The sequence below is a fragment of the Myotis daubentonii genome, chromosome 12 (assembly GCF_963259705.1).
Source record: "Myotis daubentonii chromosome 12, mMyoDau2.1, whole genome shotgun sequence".
In the NCBI taxonomy this organism is placed as follows: domain Eukaryota; kingdom Metazoa; phylum Chordata; class Mammalia; order Chiroptera; family Vespertilionidae; genus Myotis; species Myotis daubentonii.
This window is the reverse complement of record NC_081851.1, coordinates 12,775,268-12,800,632: the sequence shown is the minus strand read 5'-3', so window position 1 is coordinate 12,800,632 and position 25,365 is coordinate 12,775,268. Positions and strand designations below refer to the sequence as shown.

The window sequence follows — 25,365 nt, the reverse complement described above, 5'->3', positions numbered from 1 at the left end:
GTGTGGGGCAGCTGCCCTCCTGTAAGCGGTGTGTGCCCACCTGAGCATGCCTAGGGCAGCCCTCCCTGCCTCCCTAGGATCACAGGGGGAGCACCTGCTGCAGGGAGGGCGGCACCTCCCGGTCAGGGCAGGTGGTCCCTTCCAGGCCTGCAGACCTCCCCTCCTGGTCCACGCCTCCAGCACACGCAGTCCCACGGCGCAGCACCCCCCCCCCCCGGTATCATCAGACTGGTCCTACTGCACAGTCACAGCTGGGGACAGGGACTGTGTGCTCGTCGTCCCTGCACACAACTGGTGTTGAGCTGAACTGCACTGAGAGCCAGGGACACACTAGGAGCGGCTCTGCTTCCTGCCCCACCAAGCAGTCTGCTCTGGACTCACTGGGGCACAGGGTGCCTAGTTCCCCAGCCCTGGCATGCTCCCCAAATAGCAGGCACCAGAAAAAGCCTCTTAGCAGCGGGGTTTGGGGGTGAGTCAACAAGTACTTGGTTTCCGTGAAGAGCACAGAAGCAGAATGAGCCCCCTCTTTCAGAAGGAAAAACTTGAACAAAAAAACCCACCTTCCTCTTTGAAAAGGATGTGTCATTGAAAGGCAACTGTGATACAGATCAGCGGCTCCAAAAGCCTCCATCCATTCCAGCCCTGCTCTGCCCACCCCTTTGCCTCTGTCTCTTGATGAGAGAAGCTCGAGGAATCAGAACACTTAGGAAGACAATCCCTTTCCTCAGCGGATTCAGCATAAATCTGGCCCCTCGGTGACACTTCCAAGAACAGTGGCCGACTCCTCCTGTCGTGTTACCCTCCACCCAGTGTGAAGAGGGCGGGCTCCGCAGTGTCACACTGCCCCCCACAGAGCCTGTCTCTGCCCATAAGTTGCAGGAGCCCATGCCAGCACCATGGAGATTTCTAGGCAATGGGAGGGTGGGAGATAGTGCTCCTCCTGCACTTATTGTTGATACTTCAGAAGCCGAAGCCAATGTAAACGCTCTCAGTTTTTGTTTTAATTAAAAATTTAGCTCCCCACCCTCCTAGGATTTTGTTCTTCGGAAATTATAAAGACCCGAAGCGACTGTTAATGGTTGAGAAGGCTGGTCTCATTCCCTGATTCCCTTCTGCCTCCATGAGATGGCAAGAGTTTCCACCAGTTTCTAAGATGAAATTTACCACTGGGAGCTGCTCTGGCAACTCCAATCCATGTGAGGAAGGTGAGACCTTCCTGCAATCAGTGCTCTCTGCCTGGGCCACTAGGCCTTCCTTCAGGAAAGGGCAGTCCAAGCCTCCAGAGGAGTGACTCCCCATCACGGAGGGATGGAAGCAGGAGCTGCATGCTTAGGCCCCTCGGGGAGACAGGGAAGGGGTGTTGAGGAACTGCGGGTCCCCATTCCTGCTTCAGCATAACACCTCCACTTTCACCTCCTTTGTGTGTGGGACTTGCACACAGGCCTTAGCTTGAAGGAAAAGCACTGCTGATGGAAACAGGTCTGAGAACACAGGCTGAAGGGCACCATGCAAAGCCCACTCCCCGTGCTGCCTGTGGTGGGGAACTGGAGCTCCAGGGACCGCTCACAGGGGCTGTCATCTGAATTCTAGCCCGTGGAGAACATAATGCTGGTGAGTCAGCGGACCTGGAACATCCACGGGGAACCTGGGCCTTTTGCCAGACGGCCACCTCTGACTCTGGCCCAGCCCTGGAGGTCGTGTCCAGCTCCTGGAGGAGGGAGGGATGGGTGGACCCTGCCCTTAGGGAGTACGTGCCCTGCATGTCCTATATCTCCTCATTTCTCCTGCTGGGACAGCCTCACACTCAGGACTCTCTCTGACTTAACTTTAAATCACTCTTCCGCCTGCGCAATGACTGGGACTCCAAAGGACAGAAGTGTCCTGGCCTAAGGGCCATGCAGCAAAGGCAGCTGATACTTAGTATCCCGGGAGCCCCTCCACGTCCAGGGCCAGCTGCACCAAAAGCAGGGCCCTGAGAGCAATCCCCTCCCAGGGGCCTGGGCTCTCCGGCGGAGCGGGATGGGGTGGGGTGGGGGGGCGGGGGGGCCTGGAAGAAGGTAAAGGAAAGAACCACCACCTGAGGGAGGAGGCGGGTTACCTAGAGAATGAGCCTGCACCAGCAGCTCCTCACCAGCAACGTCGGGAATCCATGGGCCACCAGTCACTGCTCTTCCCTGAGAAGGACTAGGATGCCCTGTGCCTCAGGCCTGCCAGCTGCTCTCTGACAGCAGCCCTGGGTCCCCTCCAAAGGGACACCAGGGTCTCCATTTTGCAGACAGTTCTAGATCCCCCTGAGCGTGAGCACTGGGCTGCCAGGAATCGCCGTGGGCAGTGCTGGGCGTGCAGTATGGGGGGCCCTGGGGCAGGCTCCGCAGGCATCTGAACAGGCCTGGGCTCTGGCTCAGGGGGGATCCAGGCTGAGGCAGCCAGAGGGTTCGCCTGGAGGGCCAGGCCTAGAGCCACACAGCCTTCTGGCAGGCCCAGGGGAGGGGGTGCTCCCGGCTCCTGCTGGAGCCCAGGCAGGGCTTCCGCTCTGCAGAGCCTGGGAGACTGGGCCGACTGCTGAGTGGCCACAAGGAACACAGAGCGAGCCCGTCCCAGCTGCACAGGGCACAGCACCCCGACACCCAACAGTCACTGGCTGCCGTTTCAGTGTCTGTCCAGGAGCACAGAGGGACTGCCTCCTGCCCTGTGCTCACTCACCTCACCTTCTCCCAGGGGTGCTCCTGATTTGTAAACCAGGGGCCAGGTCCTGAAGCTGAGCCAGGCAGCATTGAGAGCTGCGGCCCTGTCTGTCTTTGCTGGGCTTGTCAAATTACAGTTATGCTTGTCATAGCTCCCAGGGTCCAGTGGGACGTAAGATGATGAAAAATCATAACCCCTTCTCTTCTTGTCAGTTTCTAACACCTCCGGGGCGGTCATTTCCAGCTCTTCTGCTGTCCTCAGATGCTGTCATCTCTAGGTCATAAGCAGAATGTCTTTTTAAGTTTTAAGCTGTATTTCTCCCATCTGTTGCACATTTTAAATTTCCCAGTGCTCATCCTCAGATGCTCCTTTTCATAGCATCCTGCCCTGGTTGCACCGTGCAAAGTGGTTTACTCTGCTGTCATGATGAGCATTTTAAAGCTTTTGTCTCTGTGCCCAATGCCTGCTGACCCTGTTGCTCTCACATTGGTTTGTCTCTGGTGTTGCAGACGCTCCTCAGGTGTCCGGGAACCCTGACCTCTCATGGGCTCCCCCTGGAACATATGACCCGACTACCCTGCTGGGAGTGTCTCCCGCTAATCAGATGCCTTGAAGAGGACCATAATTTCCCATGTAAGGTGCGAGCACGCAAGGCTACTGGCATCTGGGAGGCATCCAACCTGTCAATCCTCCCTGAATCCCCTTGTTTTTCAGTCTAGGACACCTGCCCTCCTCGCCATGGACCGGCCTCCAGGGCAGGGACCCTGTCAAGTCTCCTCCCGGAGAATAAACCTCCAATGTTGCCTGAAGTTAGCCCAAACTCTGTTTCACCTCCGTTCAGGAGCCGCTTGTTGCTACCAATTTCTGAGCAGTGGTGTGGGTCCCAGGGCTCAGGCCCAGCCGTCCAGATGGCGGAGTTACCCTCCCAAAGTCGCATAGCTGGAGGCGGAGCTGAGTTCTGAACCTGTGTCTGTGGGATGCCAAACCTGTCCACAGCGTCACCCACAAGCTGACCACCTCTCAGTCTGGGAGGCGCCTCCTGCCCCTGTGAGCCGGGGTCTTTGGGAAGGACCTCGGGCCGAGATGCTCATCCCTCTTGGTTCTGGAGCGACCCGTGACTCACCGTGGGTGCGGCCTGGGTGCCGGGAGGTGGAGGTGGAGGTGGAGGTGGAAGGAGCTGTAGTGATGGCTGAGGATGAACAGGCCTCGGAGCCCAGCTCTGATGGCCGGGGCTTGGTGGCTGGGTCAGCGGAGGCATCTACTCGAGTGCGGTCAAGGCTGCCTCTGTGTGGGGCCACTCCCTTTGGTATTGGGTCCCCAGGGCCTGGGGCAGAGAAGGACAGTGAGAAATGAGGCTGCAAAATCCCATGCCAAGTTGGGGCGATCACCTGAGGCCTAAAAGCAGAGGCAGAAGGGCCAGGGAGCCCAGGGACAAAAGCGGGGCTGTGTGCCTCATGGTCTGTGGTCTAAGGGGGGGCCCTGGCGGCAGCCTGAGTTGGACGCCCCAGGATGCCGGCCCTGGCTCTAACCATGGCTCACAGTGTGAATCCCCAGCAGCCGGGAGGAAATAAAGGGTGAGCTCAGGAAGCTCAAAAAAATGTTGGTAAAAGTCCAACACATTAACTACTGGCCCCCCTGCCGTGTCCCTCAATCCCTGATCACTAGTGAGTAGACCTGGCCTGTGGCTGCTCAGGACCACTCCCGACCTGGGGCCAGGCCCTCAAGGTCCGGGATGTCCACCCTGCCAACGGGCTTCCCTTCTGATTTGAGAAAGAAGTTCACTGCCACCCTAATAATCATCTGTTTAAGAAGTTTTCATCTCTCATGGTGACTGATTGCAAGAATGAGTTTTACCTTGTATGTTTTGCAATCTCTGAGTTTTCTACAGTGAACATATACTTTTGTCCAAGTTAAATAAAACCCCAATGAAAACAGCAACATTGGGAGCAAAAACAAACCTAAAAGACCTTGGACTACCTCGTAGTAGGAAAGGGGATGGCTCTCCAAATACAAATGAAAAACGAATGTGGTTGGAGTTCCTCAGAGCATCAGGACAAGGCTGTTTTGCACAGTGTCCTGCTCCAGGCAGCCAGAGGGCTATGGTCCCGGAGCCACGCCCACTGTGGGGATTCTGGGCTCTCCACTCCCCGAGGACCTGCTGCCCTTGCCCTTCAGCCACCCAGTGTCTGGACTCACGGGGAAGTTTTAAGCACCCAAGCCTTGCAATTGAAACCAAGGGGAGATTTGGATTCTGAAAGATAACCTTGATGAGAAGCAAGATTCAAGTCTGGTGGGATGAATCTGAAAGGCGTCCACTGCGTGAAGTCAGAGTGAGCAGTAGCCGGGAGGCGGATGCGCCAGACAGCAGCCAGGGCAGAGAGCGCGCGTTTCCAACAGCATGCTGGGCAGGCAGGCAGGGGACCAGCACACGGCAGCCCAGGAATCAGAGGGATGCATGTGACAAAGTCAGTGCCACATCAACTGACAGGAGCAGTGTGAGAATCACCCGTTTACTTTTACGGTGACCTTGTGTTTATATGATAGTGGTTTTCCATTTACGGTACGGATAACAATCTTTTAAAATAAAGTGGAAACTGCAAGTCGATTCAAGGGGAAGTATGTAAGTACCACTCAGGTGAAATAGACTTTGCAAAATCATGGAGACGGTATGAGGATGGCTGAAGACAGAAAACAATGCAGTAGCTAAAGGCTTCTGTGGACCAGCGCTCCCAGCTGATGGTGACTTTGAGCTGATGTCCTGTTTGTCCACTGCTGCCCTCACAGTAGCATCCAAGACGTCAGAGGACCTCAGCACAGTCCTAAAACGTCGCTTTGGGCTGAACCCCGGCTGAGCAACATCGATCCGATTATTTGAGATGCTGAGTGGAGCAGTAAATTCTTCAAAACACAGAACACATCTAAAAATGGACTGCTCTGCAAAAGCCAAGATTCTGTGCTCTGACTCAGAAGGTGGAGACAAGGGCAGCAGATTTAAAATTAGCGGCCCAAAAATGAGTCTGAAAAATCTCACTTGACAGGAGGTGCGCAGTTTCGGAAGCATAGCGACCGCTGATGAGCTCTGCGCTGCACAGGGGCATGGTCTACAAGCCTGCAGGTGCGAGAGAGGGGGCGGCACTGGGCCCTGGGCCTCACTTAGCACAGACACCCTGGCCCAGGGACCTGGGCGTGGATGCCCCAAACCTCCCCTAACACTGCGCGGCGCTGGAGTCAGGTCCAGAGGCTGGGACCACTGGTCTCCTTTAAAGTCAGAATCCAGGTTGGCTACTTTAAGCTTGGCTTGGAATTTGGGTCAGGAGGAGGGGTCCACTATGGGTCATCTGGCCTTTAGCTACTGTTTTTCTGTTTGTTTTTTGAATTTCAGACATGAAGCCAGGTACATTGTGAAGACACTGATGGATTTGAAATCCCCACTGTCTGAGAAATGGAGGGGCTAGTGAGAAGCAGGTTTGATGTCAGAGGAGGTCCAGAACCTCAGGCGTTTACAGAAAGCCGGCCCGGCTGATGAAGACTTGGCCTTGTCCTCACTTCCGCTTCTGCAAAAGCGACTCTTTATGTGCCGAGGTGCTAAATTGTGATCCCCCGATAACCCAAGAGAGGAAGGAAAAACAAAACAAAACAGCAAATAAATGAAATGAATAACAAATGACTGCGTTAGCTAAATGTTCTTGGGAAATCAGAGTCCTGTCCTGCCCAGGAGAGTTGGAAACAATACCACAGCACAATCAGAATCAGGACTCGATGAACCATTACGCTCTGACCCCACTTAATTAATTTAGTGGCATCCTTGTGCCCAGACTTTACTTAGCACATGAGGAGGATTCTATATTGCTCTAGGAGCCAATGCCTTAGACTATTTTTCAATTTCAACGTGTTAAATTATTAAATAAGAATGTTTATTGGTTAGGACCCAGTTTTTCTTAGTCCTCCACCCTAGTGACAAGATCCCTGGCAACTTGGCTCTCACACAACTAACTCCTGCTCCTGTTCGAACACCTTGGGACACTTCCTGGTGTGCTTCTGGCTGCTGCAATGGGACAGGCCACCTGAACTGCTCACTAATAGTCCTTGTGCATCTCAAACAGCCTCTTGTGGAAGGATGAGTTTGAAATTCATCTTTTTCAGACCAAAATACTGTCAACATCAAGAATTATTCCCATTTCGATCCCTACGCATCTTCTACTGCAAACCTACACTTCATGACCTTTAAATTATGGAGTCTCATCAGAGCAGACAATTGGCCTAACTTCCTGAACATGTCATGTACATGAGCTTAACTGACTTATCTGATTTCTGACTTAGGATTCAAGTTCATAGCAGGTCCACCGTTATTTCTCTCTCCACAGCACCACCTGGTGGCCACAGCTCACACCACAGGAGAAGGAACCCACTACCAGTGATGGTGAACCTTTTGGGCTCTGCCTGTCAGCATTTTGAAAAACCCTAACTTAACTCTGGTTCCCTGTCACATATAGAAATTTTTTTGATATTTGCAACCATAGTAAAACAAAGACTTATATTTTTGATATTTATTTTATATATTTAAATGCCATTTAACACAGAAAAATCAACCAAAAAAATGAGTTCGCGTGTCATGGTTTCGCCATCACTGCACTATGCAATGCTGGTGCCCCAGGCTTGGTCAGCACCTTCAGGGACCAAAGCAGCCTCAACTGCAGGCAGTGCTCACAGTGTTTAAGAGTTCAGGCTCTGTAATCTGTCAGGCACAGGTTCAGATCCCAGCACCACCCCTTATTCTCTGGGCAAGTGCTTAACCTTGTCAAGCCTCACTTTCCCAGCCCTGGAAAGGGGATAGGAATCGCACCTGCCTCACATCGCAGTTGGAACTAAAGGAGAGATGTAAAGTGTGAAACTAGCTAAAGGGTGCTGAGCCCAGAAAGAGCCCCCATTACATGGCTGCCGTTACTAATATCTACCACTGACCTGCTCATTCATGGATCCAAACAGTTGTTTCTTTATCTTTTTTTTTTTAATTATTTTATTGCTTAAAGCCATGGTCGGCAAACCGAGGAATTCGAGCCACACGCAGCTCCCTGACCTTCCCCTCCAGCCCCCGAGTGTGCCTCCTCCACAAAACACCACGTGCGGGCATGCACATACAGTGCGATTGAGACTTTGTGGCCCATGCACAGAAGTCGGTTATTTTGTGAAAGAGCCGGTATTTTGTGGAAGAGCCACACCCAAGGGGCCAAAGAGCAACATGTGGCTTGTGAGCTGCGGCCCGCGGATTCGCAGTTTGCTGACCACTGGCTTAAAGTATTACAAAGAGTACTACATGTTTCCTTTTTTCCCCATTGACCTTCCCCTGGCCTACCCTACCCCCCAATATCTTGAGTCCATTGTTTATGCTTATATGCATGCATACAAGTCCTTCCGTTGATCCCTTACCTCCCCCACCAACCCTCCCCAGCCTTCCCGCTGTATTTTGACAGTCTGTTCCATGCTGCTCTGCCTCTGTATCTATTTTTGTTCACCAGTTTATAATGCTCTTTATTATCCATAAATGAGTGAGATCATGTGGTATTTTTCTTTCATTGACTGGCTTATTTCACTTACCATAATGCTCTCCAGGTCCTTCCACACTGTTGCAAATGGTAAGAACTCCTCTTTTTTTTTTTTTTTTTTTTTTTTTTTTTTTTTTTTTTTTTTAGAGCAGCATAGTATTCCATTGTGCAGATGTACCACAGTTTTCTAATCCATTTATCTGCTGATGGGAATTTAGGCTGTTTCTAAATCTTAGCTATGGTAAATTGTGCTGCTATGAACATAGGGGTACATGTATCCTTTCTGGTTGGTGGTTTTGGTTTCTTGGGATATATTCCTAGAAGTGGGATCACTGGGTCAAATGGGAGTTCCCTTTTTAACGTTTTGAGGAAACTCCATACTGTTATCCACAGTGGCTGCACCAGTCTGCATTCCCACCAGCAGTGCACGAGTGTTCCTTTTTCTCCACATCCTCGCCAGCATTTGTCCTTTGTTGAACTGTTGATGATAGCCATTCTGACAGGTGTGAGATGATACCTCATTGTCGTTTGAATTTGCATCTCTCTGATGATTAGTGACTTGGAGCATGTTTTCATATGTCTCTTGGTTTCTGAATGTCCCCTTCTGAAAAGTGTCTATTCAGGTACTTTGTCCACTTTTTATTGGATTGTTTATCTTCCTTTTGTTAAGCTGTATGAGTTCCCTGTAGATGTTGGAGATTAAACCATTATCGGTGATAACATTGGCAAATATTTTATCCCATGCAGTGGGCTTTCTTGTTGTTCTATTGATAGTTTTGTGTGTGTGTGTGTGTGTGTGTGTGTGTGTGTGTGTGTGTGTGTGTGTTTGCTATGCAGAAGCCTTTTATTTTGATGTAGTCCCATTTGTTTATTTTCTCTTTAGTTTCTATTGCCCTAGGTGCTGTATCGGTAAAGATACTGCTACCACCAATATCTGCTATTTTGCTGCCTATTGCTTCTTCTAAGATTTTTATGGTTTCCTATCTTAAAGTCCTTTATCCATTTTGAGTTTACTTTTGTGTATGGTGGAAGTTGGTGGTCTATTTTCATTTTTTTGCAAGTATCTGTCCAGTTTTCCCAACACCATTTATTGAAGGGATTCTCTTGTCTCCATTGTATGCTCTTGCCTCCTTTGTCAAACATTAATTGAGCATGCTGGCTTGTGTTGATTTCTGGGTTCTCTGTTCTGTTCCACTGGTCTTTATGTTTGTTCTGGTGCCAGTACCAGGCAGTTTTGAGAACAGTGGATTTGTAGTATAGCTTGCTATCTGGTATTGTGATCCCTCCTACATTGTTCTCTCTCAAGATCGCTGCAGCTATTTGGGGTCTTTTTTTATTCCAGATGAATTTTTGGAGAGTTTGTTCTAGATCTCTGAAGTGTGACATTGGTATTTTAATGGCGATTGCATTGAATTTATAGATTGCTTTGGGTAGTAGGGGCATTTTAATGATGTTGATTCTACCAATCCATGAACATGGTATATTCTTCCATTTGTTCATATCTTCCTCTATCTCTTTTTTTCAATGTTGTGTTGTTTTCTGTACAGGTCTTTTATGTCCTCAGTTAAGTTTATTCCTAAGTATCTTAATTGTTTTGTTTTTTTTGGTGAAATGGTAAATGGGATTGTTTTTTTTTTTTTTTTTTCGCTTCTCTTTCTGTGAGTTCATTATTAGTGTATAAAAAGGCCATAGATTTCTGGGTGTTAACTTTATATCCTGCTACTTTATCAACTTCACTTATTAGGTCCAGTAGTTTTTTAATGGAGTCTTTGGGGTTTTTTTATATATAGTAACGTCATCTGCTAATAAGGACAGTTTTACTTCTTCTTTTCCAATTGGATGCCTTTTATTTCATTTTCTTGTCTGATCACTATGGCTAGCACTTCCAGTACTATTTCAAACAGGAGTGGTGAGAGTGGGCATACCTGTCCTCTTCCCATTTATAGGGGAAATGAGTTTAGTTTTTGCCCATTGAGTTTGATGTTGGCTGCAGGTTTGTCATTTAAGGCTTTTATTATGTTGAGGTATGGTCCCTTTATTCCCACTTGGCTGAGAGCTTTTATCAAGAAAGGGTGTTGGATTTTGGCAAATGCTTTTTCTGCATTGATTGATATGATTATGTGATTTTTGTCTCTCAGTTTGTTTATGTTATGTATCACATTTATTTATTTGTGGATATTGTACCATCCTTGCATCCTCGGAATAAATCCAACTTCGTCATGGTGTATGTTCTTTATAATGTAATGCTCAATTCGATTTGCTAGAATTTTGTTGAGGATTTTTGCATCTATGTTCATCAAGGATATTGGCCTGTAGTTCTCTTTTTTGTGGTGTCTTTATCAGGTTTTGGAATTAGGGTAATGCTTGCTTCATAGGAAGAGCTTGGAAGTGTGCCTTCCTCTTGAATTTTTTGAAATAGTCTGTGGAAGACAGGTTGAAGTTCTTTGAATGCTTGGTAGAACACCCCTGTAAAGCCATCTTGACCAGGGCTTTTGTTTGCTGGAAGATTTTTGCTCACTGCTTCAATTTCTTCGGGAGTCATTGGCCTATTCAGGTTTTTTTATTCTTCTTGATTGAGTTTTGGGAGCTTGTATTTTTCAAAGAATATGTCTATTTCATCTAGGTAGTCCACTTTATTGGAATAGAGTTGTTCAAAGTACTTTTTCATAATCATTTGTATTTCTGTGGGATTGGTTACTTCATTTCTTTCATTTCTAATTTTATTTGGGCTCTCTCTCTTATCTTCTTGGTGAGCCTGGCTAGAGGTTCATCAATCTTGTTTATCCTTTCAAAGAACTAGCTTTTGGTTTTGTTGAACTTTATTATTGTTTTTTTGGTCTCTATGTCACTTATCTCCATGCTGATCTTTATTATTAGCTTCTTTCTGCTTACACTGGGATTTTCTTATTGCTCTCCATCTAATTCTTTGAGTTGTAGGGTTATATAATTTATTACCATTTTTTCTTGTTTTTTTGAGATAGGCCTGCAAAGCTATGAACGTCCCCCTCAAGACTGCTTTCACTGTGTCCTATAGATTTTGGATGTTGTGTTTTCATTGTCATTTGTTGCCATGATGCTTTTTTACTTCTTCTTTGATCTCTTTGGTATCCCAATCATTACTAAAAAGCATTCTATTTAGCCTCCAGGTTTTGATTTTTTAATTGTTTTTATTGAGTTGATTTCTACTTTTTTGCCATTGTGATCTGAGAAGATGCTTGATATGAATTCTATCTTCTTGAATTTGAAAAAAAAAACTTTACCTGTGCCCCAATATGTGGTCTATCTTTGAAAATGACCCATGTGCACTTGAGAAGAATGTATATTCTGTGGCTTTGGAGTGTAATGTTCTGAAGATGTCAATTCCATCTGATCTAATGAGTCATTTAGGATTGCTGTTTCTCTGCTGACTTTTTGTTTAGGGGATTTGTCCAGTGGTGTTAGTGGGGTACTAAAGTCCCCTACTGTGGGAAACTGTTTATTGCCTTCACTATCTGATAAGCATAGACAGAGCACTCCCCGAAACCGCCCCCCCCCCCAAGGCTGGGTGCCTTTGAAGCCCTAGCAAAGCCCGGAGCTAGGCGCCACCTCTGTTTGTCCAGACAGTGGTAGCTGAAACTACTCCCCCATTTATTATTATGTAAATCCTTGCTGATGGGCTAGTCTGCTTGTTACTGGGGGGTCGCCTGCCTAAGGGCTACTCCAGATCAATAAAAGATTGGAGCAGCCTGAGCATGGGTGGAAGTCCCTCTCCTTGAGTTGGACTTGCCCGCCTGGACCTCCGATATTGCAAAATTATCTCGTGTCTTTACTCACATTTGTTGTGCGGCTCCTCTTTCAGGTACCGAACCCTACTCCACGCGGGTCATGGAAGGAAACACACTCAACACCCTCCTATGACTGTATTGCTGTCAATCTCTCCCTTGATATCCTCCAGAAGTTTTGTTATGTATTTGGGTGCTCCTCTATTGAGAGCCTCTATGATTACGAGAGTTATATCTTCTTGTTGAATTGCTCCCTTTAGTATTATGAAGTGGCCTTCCTTATCTCTTGTTATGGCCTTCACTTTGAGATCTAATTTGTCTGATATAAGTATTGCTACCCCAGCTTTTTTTTTTTTTTTCATTCGTCTGAAAAAAACTTTTCCAACCTTTCACCATCAGTCTGTGTGAGTTCTTTGTTCTAAGATGAGTTTCCTGTAGACAGGAGATATATGGGTCATGTTTTCTTATCCACTCAGCTACCCTATGTCTTTTGATTGGGGCATTTGATCCATTTACATTTAAAGGTACTTGTTTGTCACCATTTTTATTCTTTATGCCTGTGTTCCTTCTTCCCTTCCTATTTCTTCTTTTTATAGCACACCCTTTAGCATTTCTTGCATTGTTGGTTTGGGGGTAATAAACTCCCTTAGTCCTTTTTTGTCTGTAAAGATCCTGATTTCACCCTCAATTTTAATTGATAGCCTTGCTGGATACAGTATTCTTGGATTCAGACCCTTTCTTTGCATGACTTTGTATATTTCATTCCATTCCCTTCTGGCCGATGTGTTTCTGTTGGGAAATTAGTCAATAGTCTGATGGCAGATCCTTTGTAGGTAACTTTCTGTCTCTCTCTGGCAGCCTTTCAGATTCTTACTTTGTAGTTGGTGTTGCCAATTTAATTATAATGTGTCTTGTTATCAATCTTTTGGGGTTCATCTTGTTTGGGACTGTGTGAGCTTTTTCTTCCCGATATCAGGGAAGTTTTCTGTCATTATTTCTTCAAACAGATTTTCTATTCCTTGTTCAGTTTCCTCTTCTTCTGGCACCCCTATTACACGGATGTTGTTTCTTTTTGTGTTGTCCCAAAGTTCCCTTAGGCTCTCGTCCTATTTTTTAAGTTTCTTGTATAGATGCTGCTCTGCTTGGGCATTTTACCTATCTTGTCTTCTAGCTCACTGATGTGGTCCTCCACTTCTTCTAGTGTACTGTTGATGCTTTCTATTGAGTTCTTTATTGCAGCAATGCCATTTTTTCATTTCTTCTTGCTTCTTTTCATTTCTTCTTGGTTCCTACACATATTGTTGAATGTGTCTTCCATCCTTTTCAGTGACCTTATGACCACTTCTCTGAATTCTTTCTCTTTCATACTGCTTGCCTTCATTTCATTTCCTTCCTTTTCTGGTTAGTCCTCCTTTCTTTTGTATGCGGGCTGTTTCTTTGTCTCCCCATGATCTCTCCTCTCAGTGCTTCTGGTTATGTAGCTCTCTGTCTCCTGCACTGCCTTTCTTTAGGCAATGCCAGCTGTGTTTACTTTGCCAGTTCCAGGTGAGTGCTCTTTGATTCAGCTGTTCCTTCTGCTCTGTGACAAGGCACAGGGCTTGTCCGTGAGTTCGCACATTTGTCTCCCTCAGAGAAAACCTGCCAGGTGCCCGTGGTCGGGGAGGTTGGAGTTCTGGCATTCCTAGATTCGCAGCTGAGATAACTGGTCCCTGGAAGTCTTGGTTTTAAAGTCCCAGGAAGCATCTGAGATCTCCCCAGTTGAAGGTAAGACTGGGGTTCTTATCACAGTCCGTCTCTAATCACAGCCATCTCCCCTACAAGATGGCTTGGTCTCTACAGCAGAGCTGGCCACTCCAGAAGAGATTTCAGCTGCTGTAGAGTCTGCCCAATCATGGGCGGCCAGTCCGCCAGTCCCAACAGTCCCTTGGAGTATAGCTGTCCCTCACTCACAAATACTGATACTCCATGCACTCTCCTTTCGTTCTCTCACTCTCACACTATCTAGAAGCCTGCAGTCCTGTCAACAGCCATCTTACTTCTCCTATTTTTTTTGTTTTGTTAATCCTCACCTGAGGATATTTTTTTTCAGAGAGTGGAAGGGAGGCACAGAGTCAGAGAGAAAAACATCTTTGTGAGAGAGACACATTGATTGGGTGCCACCCACACACCTTGAACGGGCCAGGCATTGAGCTTGAAACCCAGGTACTTGCCCTTGAACAGACTCGAACCCTGGACTCTGTGATATGAGAGATGATGCTCTAACCACTGAGAAAAACCAGCCTGGGCAGTCAAGCATCTTTTCTCTGAAAGGGTTGCTAAGTCAATTCGGCTGATTATCGTTAATTAACTCAACTTAGACAATAACACAAGGGGAGGTGTGAGTGTGAAAAAAATTATGTATCCTGTATGAAAACCAGAGGCAACAGATACCTCTAGATAAATGTTAATAAGTTTGTTATCATTTCCCTGCATGTGAGGATTTTACCTAATTCACCTCCTGTAAAGACTTGGAATGCAAGCATTAGTCCCCAAACACTAGTATGGATGCATGTACACATTGTGTTTTTTGAGTTTCGAGGGACACACCAGGTCCCGAAGTGGTGAATGTCACCCAGAAAGGCGTGTGCACAGGTCACACTCAAGAGGCGGCTTGTCATGGACCCTGGTGCTGTCACAGCTGCCCCTGAAAGGGCATGAATCTCAGGCCTGGGTTGGTCTTCAGGAAGTCCTGGTGTCCTTCATAAAATTTAAATGCTCAGGGTGCACGTTTGGCAGGTTTATAGGTAAGTCATGTAGAACATGATATTTAAAAGTAAATTGAAAACTAAGCCATGTTTAAGGCAAGTAAGATGCACTTTCCCCCTCTCCCAAACCTTAACATCTCTGAAATCAGGATGCAGCTTCGAGCCTGTCTCACAGTCACTGTCGACCAGGTGGCAACTGTGACAAAATCGTCACTGCTACAATCCATATATCTTCTTCTTATGTGAGCACCCTTGTCTGACAGCCTCTTAGATTCGATGAAATACATACAGCACATGCAAGTAGGAATCCACTTCAAAAGCTCTGGAAATTCCACATGACAACCCTGAATGATGAGGTACAGTGCACACCGTGGTGGCAGGACTCAAGGCCAGATCAAGTCAGAGAAGAAAACTGGACCCGCTTGTCACAGTGACAGGAAGATCAGAGCCACAGGAGGCCTCGCTGAAGACCTTGCAGCTGTCCATCAGGTGTTAAATGCACCGGGGATCTCCCTACAGAAGTGGCTTGGAGGAAACATCCGCTGTGGAGCTATCTCTGCAGGAACTGTGTGGAGATCAGTTCTGGATATTCCAGTCCCTACCAGTGTCCATGATTTGTGAGGCTCCTCATGCTGAAGGACCTGAATTGTTCTGGGAGAACATGCAGCCACACTGACGGGGGTTTATATTTCCTACTTGGGTGTTCACATACCAAAGGAGACAGATGTGGTGTGTGTAGCATGCCCCCTTCAGGCTCCTACATACACACACACACACACACACACGCGAGCGCGCGTGCACACGCATGTACACACCTAGCACGCAGTCTCCTTGGTTCTCCCATCCCTGAGGGAGACCTGAGATCCTCCCCCCAACACTTCCCGCCTGCAGCCAGGTAAGCCCTTCCTACCTTTTCCCCTGGGCCCCCTGCAGGTGTCTTGCTCTTCTGTCACCTTTGAGCAGCATGGGGTGGCCTCGAGGGGTTCCAGCTGTGATTGAAGAGGCTGAGAAGTACTGGGCGAGGCCTGGTCTGAGGACCCCAGCGGCCAGGGAGGCCTCTGTGGGGTTGACTTTGGTCGTTCTCTGGATCCCCCTTTCTTTAGTTTGATGAGTTTGACTAAGACTTTGGCTCCAATCCAGTGCTTTTTCCTGTAAGAAGTAGGTTTTTAGGACACAACCAAGCCTCACTGCCCCTCCAGCAGGTGTCTGGGTGCCCTACTCAAGCTGGGATTTCCATCACCAGCCTGAGAAGGTGGCGCTTAATTTGGTTCAGAATGAGGGTGCTCGTTTCCATCACCATGCTCATCCCCCCTGGGGCTCAGGAGGTGGCACACAATGTGCAGTTAATCTGCACAGACCCAGGGGTGGTTGGAGGCCTTCAAATGGCAGGAACCCACACTAGCCCCTCGGGAAAACAGAACTTCACACCTAGCTCTCAGCTCTTGATTACTGTGCCAAGGGCAGGAAGTGGTGCCGTGCTGACCTAATCATGCTGGTTGGCAAAATTCCACCAAAACACCATTTTCAGAAAGAGTCAGGGACCTCCTCATTTTCTGCTAGGTGTAATAATACAAGAAATTGGATGGCATACTCTGCCCATTCTCGTCATTGAGGAATCTGGGTGAGGGGAAGAGGGCAGGAGAGTGGGCCGTTTGAATTAAAAACAGTGAGCCCTGGGTGGTGTTGCCTGGTGGTTGAGCGTCGGCCTGAGCACTGATGAGTGGTGGGTTTGATCCCCCAACAAGGGCACATACCTGGGTTGCAGGTTTGATCCCAGGCCCCGGTCAAGGTGTATGAAGATGGACACCAATTGATGTGTCTCTCTCACATAGATGTCTCTCTCTCTCTCCTTCTCTCTCTCTCTCCCTCCCTCCCTCTCCCTCCCTCCCTCCTACCCTGCCTCCCTCTCTCATTTCCCCTTTCCCTTCCTCCCACCCCTACTCTCTCTAAATCTCAATGGGAAAAATATCCTCGGGTGAGGATTGGAAAAATAACTAAATAAATGAAAATAGTGAATGTAAAAGGTAATTCATTGCAGCTAACAGGAAATGAAGCATTCTAATGTAACAAGGACCACAGCTGGGTTCTGGTCCTGGCTCTGCCATGAAACAGCACTGTGCTTACACAAGCCACTCAATTTCCTCATCGGCGCCTCAATTTCCCTGTCGACAGAAGGGTCAGGCGGAGGTTCTGAAATTTTGTGATTTCTACAGAGAGGCCATGCGGGACTCATGGTGATTTGACCTCAAGCCTGGGCTGGGACAGGACAATGGGAAGGCCCTGCTCCTGGGCTCAGGCCCGGGCCCAGGGGGAGCCCTGCTGGACGGAGGCCGGCAGTCCTGGGGGTCAAATTGGCCCACCACCGGGCTGCTGCTCTCTGGGGAAGGGAATGTGTTTGTGAACCTGCCCTGGGGGGGTCCAGTGAACCCAGAGGAATGGAGGGCAAAACAAAAGGTTCCTGTGCTTGAAGACAGGGGTGCTGGTCCAGGCATCTGCCCCAAGCTTCCTTTCCAAAACAGAAGCATGATTTTCTAGGTCCGGCAATCTTGAGACAAAAGCTGATACGCCTGCTTTAGTGGCTCTAAAAGCACAGACTCTGCCCTTAAACAGGCTCCTGGCCAGCAGCATTCACCATCCCTCATAGGATAACCCTGAGAACTGAGGGCGGGACTGAAAGAAACTCTAAATTCTTTCCATGCTGGGATGGACCTGCACACAGGGACCTGCCATACAGCGGAAGGTACGGGCCCAACAAACTGGCCGCTGCTCTAGGTGCTACAGCTTCCCCCACTCGTGAAAAAGCAAGCTTTCTGTCCTGGGTGTAAGCTACTGACGCTTCAATCAACTCACTTCTTTGGCGCTGGATCATGGAACTTGTGCTGAGCCATGCTTTTTTCTTCCAGTTTTTCATTTTGTCTCTGTAAGCCATTGAATTTGTCTCTAACAGAGGAGAGAGAAAAACAGTCTGTTTTTTAAAATAAAACACATAAATTGACGCATCACCCTGCCTGGGACCTGGCCCAGAGGAGCCAGTGTGTTTCTGGGACTCAGACATCACGGTGCTCATGACCACCATGACCCCTGAGTTGGGAATACGGGATGGAAGCATGTGACATGGGTCCAGGAGCCTAACACGTCGAGGAGACAGCTGAACACCTAGGGTCAGGCTGGACATCACCTCAGGAGAGAGCCCCCGAACCATCTGACACTCAAGCTGGGAAACCCCGAGGGTTCGGGCCACGTCAGCTCAGGACGTTGGGCACTCGGGTCAGACCCAGGGCTAGGCTAGCTCCTGCGGGTGCAGCCCAACGATACCTTTAGTGGTGGGGAGGGGTCTGCCCTCGGTGACTTAGACGGGCATGGGCATCAGATTAAAAAGGTCAGTTTAGCAAAGTCAGACCTCCGACCAGGGCCCACTCCAATGTTGGGCTTCTGCTAACACTTCTAGTGAAACAAACTCAAAGCCTTTTGGGAGCCAAACAGATAAGATCAGGAGCAAAGCGGCCTGGGAGGACCTGAGGGAGGAGTGGGGGCTACGGCGAGGCTGAGCCCTTGGTGCCACCTGGGACCTAACGCGGGGCCTGCAAACGAAGCGCCGCTCTCCATGTGGCGGAGCTTCTGACAGCTTTTCCCAAAGGATCCAGAAGCCCCGGCTCTGAAGCACAATCTCTTAATTCCTAAACGTGGGAAGTCAGTTCACATTTTTAAAAACACAGAAAGGACCAGAGAGACACCTCTTAAACCTTGGGCTGCCAGAGGGCACCCCTGCTCCTGGGAGAGGGAGCCTGGCCTTCCTGAAGCAGAGGGCATGGCATGCTTTCCTGTTGTCTGTCTAGGACAGTGATGGCGAACCTATGACACGCGTGTCAGAGGTGACACGCGAACTCATTTTTTTGCTTGATTTTTCTTTGTTAAATGGCATTCAAATATATGAAATAAATATCAACAATATAAGTCTTTGTTTTACTATGGTTGTAAATATCAAAAAATTTCTACATGTGGGAGAACCAAGATGGCGGCATAGGTTAATGCTGGAGTTTGCTGCTTTGAACAACTACTTCAAAAGTGAAACTAAAAGACGGAACCGACATCACCCAGAACCACAGGAACGCTGGCTGAGTGGAAGTCCTATAACTAGGAGGAAAGAGAAACGCATACGGACACTCAGAGGAGGCGCAGTGCTGAAGTCAAATTCTGAGGTGCGGAGTGCGTGGAGCCCGCTGGTGGTGGAGGGCGCGGTTGGCGTTTTCAATCGGGAGGGAGTCGCAGACTCTGAGCTCCAGATACAGGCGAGTCTTTAGGGACCCAGACTCAAACGGGAGAAGCGGGACTGTCTGGCTTCGGTCAGAGCGAGTGCAGCTTTCTCTCCCAGCTTTGCAGCGGGTGCTGGGACTCAGAGAGGCAGAGCCCCTGGGGACAGGACTGAGAGCTGCCATAATTGCTCTCTCTGGCCCACCCTGTTGATCCTGTGCGACCCGCCCTGCCCAAGCCCTGCACAGAGGCATTTGCCCGATAGCCTCAGGCAAAGGCTAGATTAGCACCTCCCTAGAGGACAGAAGTTCTCTCACTGTTGACACAGCTGATTCTCATAGCCACTTGGCCTGGAGGTCAAACTCTCCCTGGTATTAGCTACAACAATCAAGGTTTAACTATAAGACTGTGAACAAAGTCCACTAGGGGGTGCACCAAGGAAGCATAACAAAATGCGGAGACAAAGAAACAGGACAAAATTGTCAATGGAAGATATAGAGTTCAGAACCACACTTTTAAGGTCTCTCAAGAACTGTTTAGAAGCCGCCGATAAACTTAATGAGATCTACAAGAAAACTAATGAGACCCTCGATGTTATATTGGGGAACCAACTAGAAATTAAGCATACACGGACTGAAATAACGAATATTATACAGACTCCCGACAGCAGACCAGAGGAGCGCAAGAATCAAGTCAATGATTTGAAATGAGAGGAAGCAAAAAACACCCAACCGGAAAAGAAAAATGAAAAAAGAATCCAAAAATGCAAGGATAGTGTAAGGAGCCTCTGGGACAGCTTCAAGCGTACCAACATCAGAATTATAGGGGTGCCAGAAGATGAGAGAGAGCAAGATATTGAAAACCTATTTGAAGAAATAATGACAGAAAACTTCCCCTACCTGGTGAAAGAAATAGACTTACAGGTCCAAGAAGCGCAGAGAACCCCAAACAAAAGGAATCCAAAGAGGACCACACCAAGACACATCATAATTAAAATGCCAAGAGCAAAAGATAAAGAGAGAATCTTAAAAACAGCAAGAGAAAGAAACTCAGTTACCTACACGGGAATACCCATACGACTGTCAGCTGATTTCTCAACAGAAACTTTGCAGGCCAGAAGGGACTGGCAAGAAATATTCAAAGTGATGAATACCAAGAACCTACAACCAAGATTACTTTATCCAGCAAAGCTATCATTCAGAACGGAAGGTCAGATAAAGAGCTTCACAGATAAGGAAAAGCTAAAGGAGTTCATCACCACCAAACCAGGATTATATGAAATGCTGAAAGGTATCCTTTAAGAAGAGGAAGAGGAAGAAAAAGGTAAAGATACAAATTATGAACAACAAATATGCATCTTTCAACAAGTGAATCTAAGAATCAAGTGAATAAATAATCTGATGAACAGAATGACCTGGTGATTATAATAGAATCAGGGACATAGAAAGGGAATGGACTGACTATTCTTGGGGGGGAAAGTGGTGTGGGAGATGCGGGAAGAGACTGGACAAAAATCGTGCACCTATGGATGAGGACAGTGGGTGGGGAGTGAGGGCGGAGGGTGGGGCGGGAACTGGGAGGAGGGGAGTTATGGGGGGGGGAAAGAGGAACAAATATAATAATCTGAACAATAAAGATTTAATTTAAAAAAATTTCTACATGTGACACAGCACCAGAGTAAAGTTAGGGTTTTTCAAAATGCTGACACGCCGAGCTCTAAAGGTACGCCATCACTGGTCCAGGAGCCATGCACACAGTGCTCGCTATACAGCGACCCCCACTGGGCCGCCGGCTCCTGTCCAGTTCCTGCCTCTCCTCACCCATGTGGCCTTGACATCTCAGACCCCAGCTTTCCCTGCTTGAAAATGAGTCCTCGGCATCCAGGCAGCTGCTCGGGCTCCTTCAGTCAAGAAGGTGCCCAGGCCCCCTAATCCAAGGGCTTTCCCGTGAGTTCACCGCAAAGTGAGCACCCGCGAGAAGTGATCGCTTGCAAACCACTGGGTCCCTGGCCACGAACCTGCTCTGCTCCCAGCGCCCTCATTTCGGACTCTGTTCTTCTAGTCTGTGTTATTCTGTTCCCACAGCCGTCCCCTAGCCCCACAAACTCATGGTTCAGCTATCCCAGGGCTGGGGAAGACTCCGCTTGGAGCAGGCTCAGGAAGCCTGCCCACTCTCTGACCTCCTACAGACACTTTCTAATGCAAAACCGTCATCAGATCATCCCCCAGGGTACCAGGTCCCTACTCTTCTAGTTTGCACCTGCCCAAGCTCTGCTGGTAATTTTTAGCAGCTGCGTTATAGAGAGCCCACTTCAGGGTACAAACTCTCACTTCTACCCCAAAAGTACAGTGAGGTTTTCCATGTCAACCATCCTTGGTAGGTGTTGAGCCCCCTGTAGATGAGCAGACAAATCCGGGAGAACAGTGAGCAGAATCGTCACCCTGGGGAGCTGGGACAGTGCCCCAGTGGTCACTGTGGCCATGTCCCTCTGTCCCACACTGGCCAGCCATTCCCGATCACAAGGAAGGACAGTCCCAGCAGCACAGCACCGAGGGGTGAAGACCACCCTGGACCCACAAGATGCATCTCAGATGACTTGACTTCCAAACCACAAGGTTTCCAGCACCAAGGCTCTTCCTCCTGCCCTCATTTCTGGCAGCTTCCTAGGCCCTGTACACCAGCATCCCTTAATCACCCACTTCCCAGTGAATCCGACTCATTAGCCAGGCATGGAAGCCTTCCACAGCTGAGCACTGCCTCCCCCAGCCTTCCTTCTTGCCCCACCTTCTTACCCCTATCCCCCCCCCACACACACACTGGCCAGCCTTCTTCCCATCCATGTCAGCAGCAGAACCCCAACTCCTACCACTATGCTTCCTTCTACCTCCATGGTGCTCCTCAACGTCTGTGTGCACATAGCTCTGCTCACATCCCATCACTCCTACTGGTTCATGGAGACCAGGTAACTGGTTCTGTGCACTTTGCAGGGCCAGGCCTGTTGGCAAACACAATGTCCGCAGAGGGAGGACAGCCACTGCACACCAACAACCCACTCTGCAGCCCATTAAGGGAAAAACCGACGCAGAAAGGACTCAGCCTGCGATCTGAAGTCCTTCCCTAGGAGCCTCTCTTCATCACTGTTGTATTTTTCAAAGTGAACTTGATCCCAAAAGAAGATTAAGAAGCGTCTGGCAGGGGGCAGTGTCTCTGAAAAGCCAACAAAGCCAACCGCCCCTGTTTGCAGAAATCTAGAACCATTCCCGGGAAAACGAGAGAAGGATGTGCTGGTAGGATGGTCCGTCCCCTTGCCTGGGACACCAATGCACCCAGGGGTTCTCTGCTGTCCAGAATGGTGCGGTCTAGTCGTGGAGCTAGAAGCCACGGCCCCTCTGTTGACGGGCGTCCGTCAGCCCACACCCCTCACACGTACAGCTGCTGCTCCTCCTGGTGCTGGTCCTTGTCCTCCACGTCCTCCTGGAGAAGCCTCTGGTTCTGCTCTTTCAGCCTTTGGATTTGGCTCTGCAGGTCATGTTTTTCTCCCTCCAAGTTGCCCTTGAGGCGGGAGACCAGCTAAAACACAGATGGACAATGTCTCAAACACCACACGCTCCCGTGATTCCACTGCTGGGAGTCGACATCCAAAAGGAGAAAAAGGCCACGTGCACAAAGATGGTCATTTTGGTATGATCTACGTCAGCTGGCATGACCAATACGGCCAATGCCATGGGGATGGCCAAGCCTTCTGCCGCTGCACTGTCCAATCAGGCAGCCACTGGCCACGTGTGGCTGCTGAGCACTGAAAACGCAGCCAGTCTGAGCTGAGCCATAAGTGCAAAATATATAATAGGTTCTGAGGACTTAATAACAATTAAAAATAATGTAAAGTATCTCATTAATAAGCTGCCCGGTGTGTGTGTTTCTCAGTAGATTGAGTGTCCCATTCACTAAGAAATCACCAGTGTAATTTCTGAGTTGTGGTGAGCCGGCACGGCCATGGCATACTCAGCCCCAGGCTGCCTTATGTGCCAGGCCAGCTCAGCCTGGTTCAGTGACCCTGAGAGGGGTCAGTGAAGGATTAAGAAAAGACAGCAAGAGAATGAAAGCTGGGTCTCAGTGGGATGCTGCTCCTCTGACATAGAGACAGCGCCAGCGCCCACAAGCCGTGTCTTTATTTTATAGCAGATGCCACGAGGCAAAGGAAGGGCGTGATCAAGATGTTGACAACATTCTCGTGGGTTTCAGTCCTACTCAACTACATGCACATGAACTCTATCACTCAGGCATGTGGGGCCACGTGTTCGGACCACAGGTTCAAGCTTACCACTGTAGCTGTTGGCTATAATTGTGCTGGGAAGGCTCTGCCCTCCAAGCTGGGCCTTGCACGTCGCAATGAGAGGACTGTGCCCTTTCATCAGTCCAAGGCTTGAACCTGTCCAAACACTGTAGCTGCGCCCCACACTGATCAAGGCACATGCCTGGGTTACTGGCTCCACTCCCCAGTAGAGGGCATGCAGGAGGCAGCTGATGGATGTTTCTCTCAAAAAATCAATAAAAAATCATATTATTTTAAAAAATCTCATTAATAAGCTTTTGGGGTTACATGTGATATTTTAGATATAAGGGTTAAATAAAACAGACCCCTACATTAATCCCACCTGATTCCTCCTACTTTTTGAATATGGCTACTAGGAAGTTGTCTGTACACAAACAGGCGTGAAGCTGGACCTGAATTTTGGGCTGAGGCTGGCCAGCTCCTGCTCTAGAATATCATCGTGGTTGGTGTAGCAGGAAAGTCCCAAGCTTTGGCTTCAGACAAACGGGGTTCCAACCCGCTACTTCAGAGGGACAAGGATGGGAACCCCAGCTCACAAGATCATTGTGAGAATTAAATGAGATGACACAGAGAGCAGAGTGCTCAGTCGAGAGGATGGAGATGAAACGGTACTTGGATGCTTCCATGCACCTCCCCGACAAAAAGCAAATATCAGGTGAAAGGTGTTCTGTAGCACACCCCTTCCAGTCATGGTGTTCATCCCAGTCAACTGCCTCTGGCTTCCTCTCTGCCTCTGAGTGACATCCACACACACCCTTTGAGCAGAGATGCCAATGAGGACCCATTCCCACCTGGCTGAGCCCAAGGCGTCAGCCCAGGGAACAGGCCCACCCAGGGTCCTGAGGCCCTCCAGCCCCAGGCCTCACCTGGCAGCGGTTGTCCAGCTCGGTCAGCGAGATGTCCGTGCTCTGAAGCTCCTCCCTCAGCCAGTTGCACTGGTTCTGCCAGCAGTTCACCTGCAGCTGCGTGTCGTTCAGGGAGGTTCGCAGCTTCTTGTTGTCTGTGAGCAGCTCGTCCTGCTCCCCCTTCAGCTCCTCATACCGGCCCTGCCAGCTGTTCACTTCCTGCTGCGTGTCATTCAGGGACAGTTGCAGCTCCTTGTTGTCTGTGAGCAGCTCCTTGTATTCTGTGAGCAGCTCATTGGCGTAGGCCTGCAGCTCCTTGTTGAGAGCGTACAGCTCCTCTAGCTCCGCCTTCAGCCCCTCACACTGGGCCTGCCAGTGGTTCACCTCCAGCTCCCTTTCATGAAGGGAGGTTTTCAGCTCACTGGCATGGGTCTGCAGCTCCTTGGTGAGTGTGTGCATCTCCTCTTGCTCCCCCTTCAGCCCATCGTACCTGGCCTGCCAGTGGTTTACCTCCAGCTCCCTTTCATGAAGGGAGGTTTGCAGCTCACTGGCGTGGGTCTGCAGCTCCTTGGTGAGTGTGTGCATCTCCTCTTGCTCCCCCTTGAGCCTCTCGTACTGGGCCTGCCAGTGGTTCACCTCCAGCTCCCTTTCATGAAGGGAGGTTTGCAGCTCACTGGCGTGGGTCTGCAGCTCCTTGGTGAGTGTGTGCATCTCCTCTTGCTCCCCCTTCAGCCCATTGTACCGGGCCTGCCAGTGGTTTACCTCCAGCTGCCTTTCATGAAGGGAGGTTTGCAGCTCCTTGTTGTCTGTGAGCAGCTCTTCCTGCTCCTTCCTCAGGCAGTTGCACTGGGCCTGCCAGCAGTTCACCTGCAGCTGGGTGTTGTTCAGGGAGGTCTGCAGCTTCTTAGTGTGGGTCTGCAGCTCCTTGGTGAGTGTGTGCATCTCCTCTTGCTCCCCCTTCAGCCCATCGTACCGGGCCTGCCAGTGGTTCACCTCCAGCTCCCTTTCATGAAGGGAGGTTTGCAGCTCACTGGCGTGGGTCTGCAGCTCCTTGGTGAGTGTGTGCATCTCCTCTTGCTCCCCCTTGAGCCTCTCGTACTGGGCCTGCCAGTGGTTCACCTCCAGCTCCCTTTCATGAAGGGAGGTTTGCAGCTCACTGGCGTGGGTCTGCAGCTCCTTGGTGAGTGTGTGCATCTCCTCTTG

General features: G+C 49.1%; 1 protein-coding gene across 1 annotated transcript in view; it reads right to left on the bottom strand.

Moving 5' to 3' along the window:
- Positions 1–1,409: 1,409 nt before the first annotated feature.
- LOC132213896 (protein Daple-like) overlaps positions 1,410–25,365 on the bottom strand; it is a 48,790-nt gene continuing 24,834 nt past the window's right edge. The window contains 7 exon segments of the mRNA XM_059660777.1: positions 1,410–1,586; positions 1,752–1,756; positions 3,809–4,009; positions 15,644–15,882; positions 17,584–17,673; positions 22,409–22,554; positions 24,184–24,531. Of these exon segments, the coding sequence (XP_059516760.1) occupies positions 1,410–1,586; positions 1,752–1,756; positions 3,809–4,009; positions 15,644–15,882; positions 17,584–17,673; positions 22,409–22,554; positions 24,184–24,531 (1,206 nt within the window).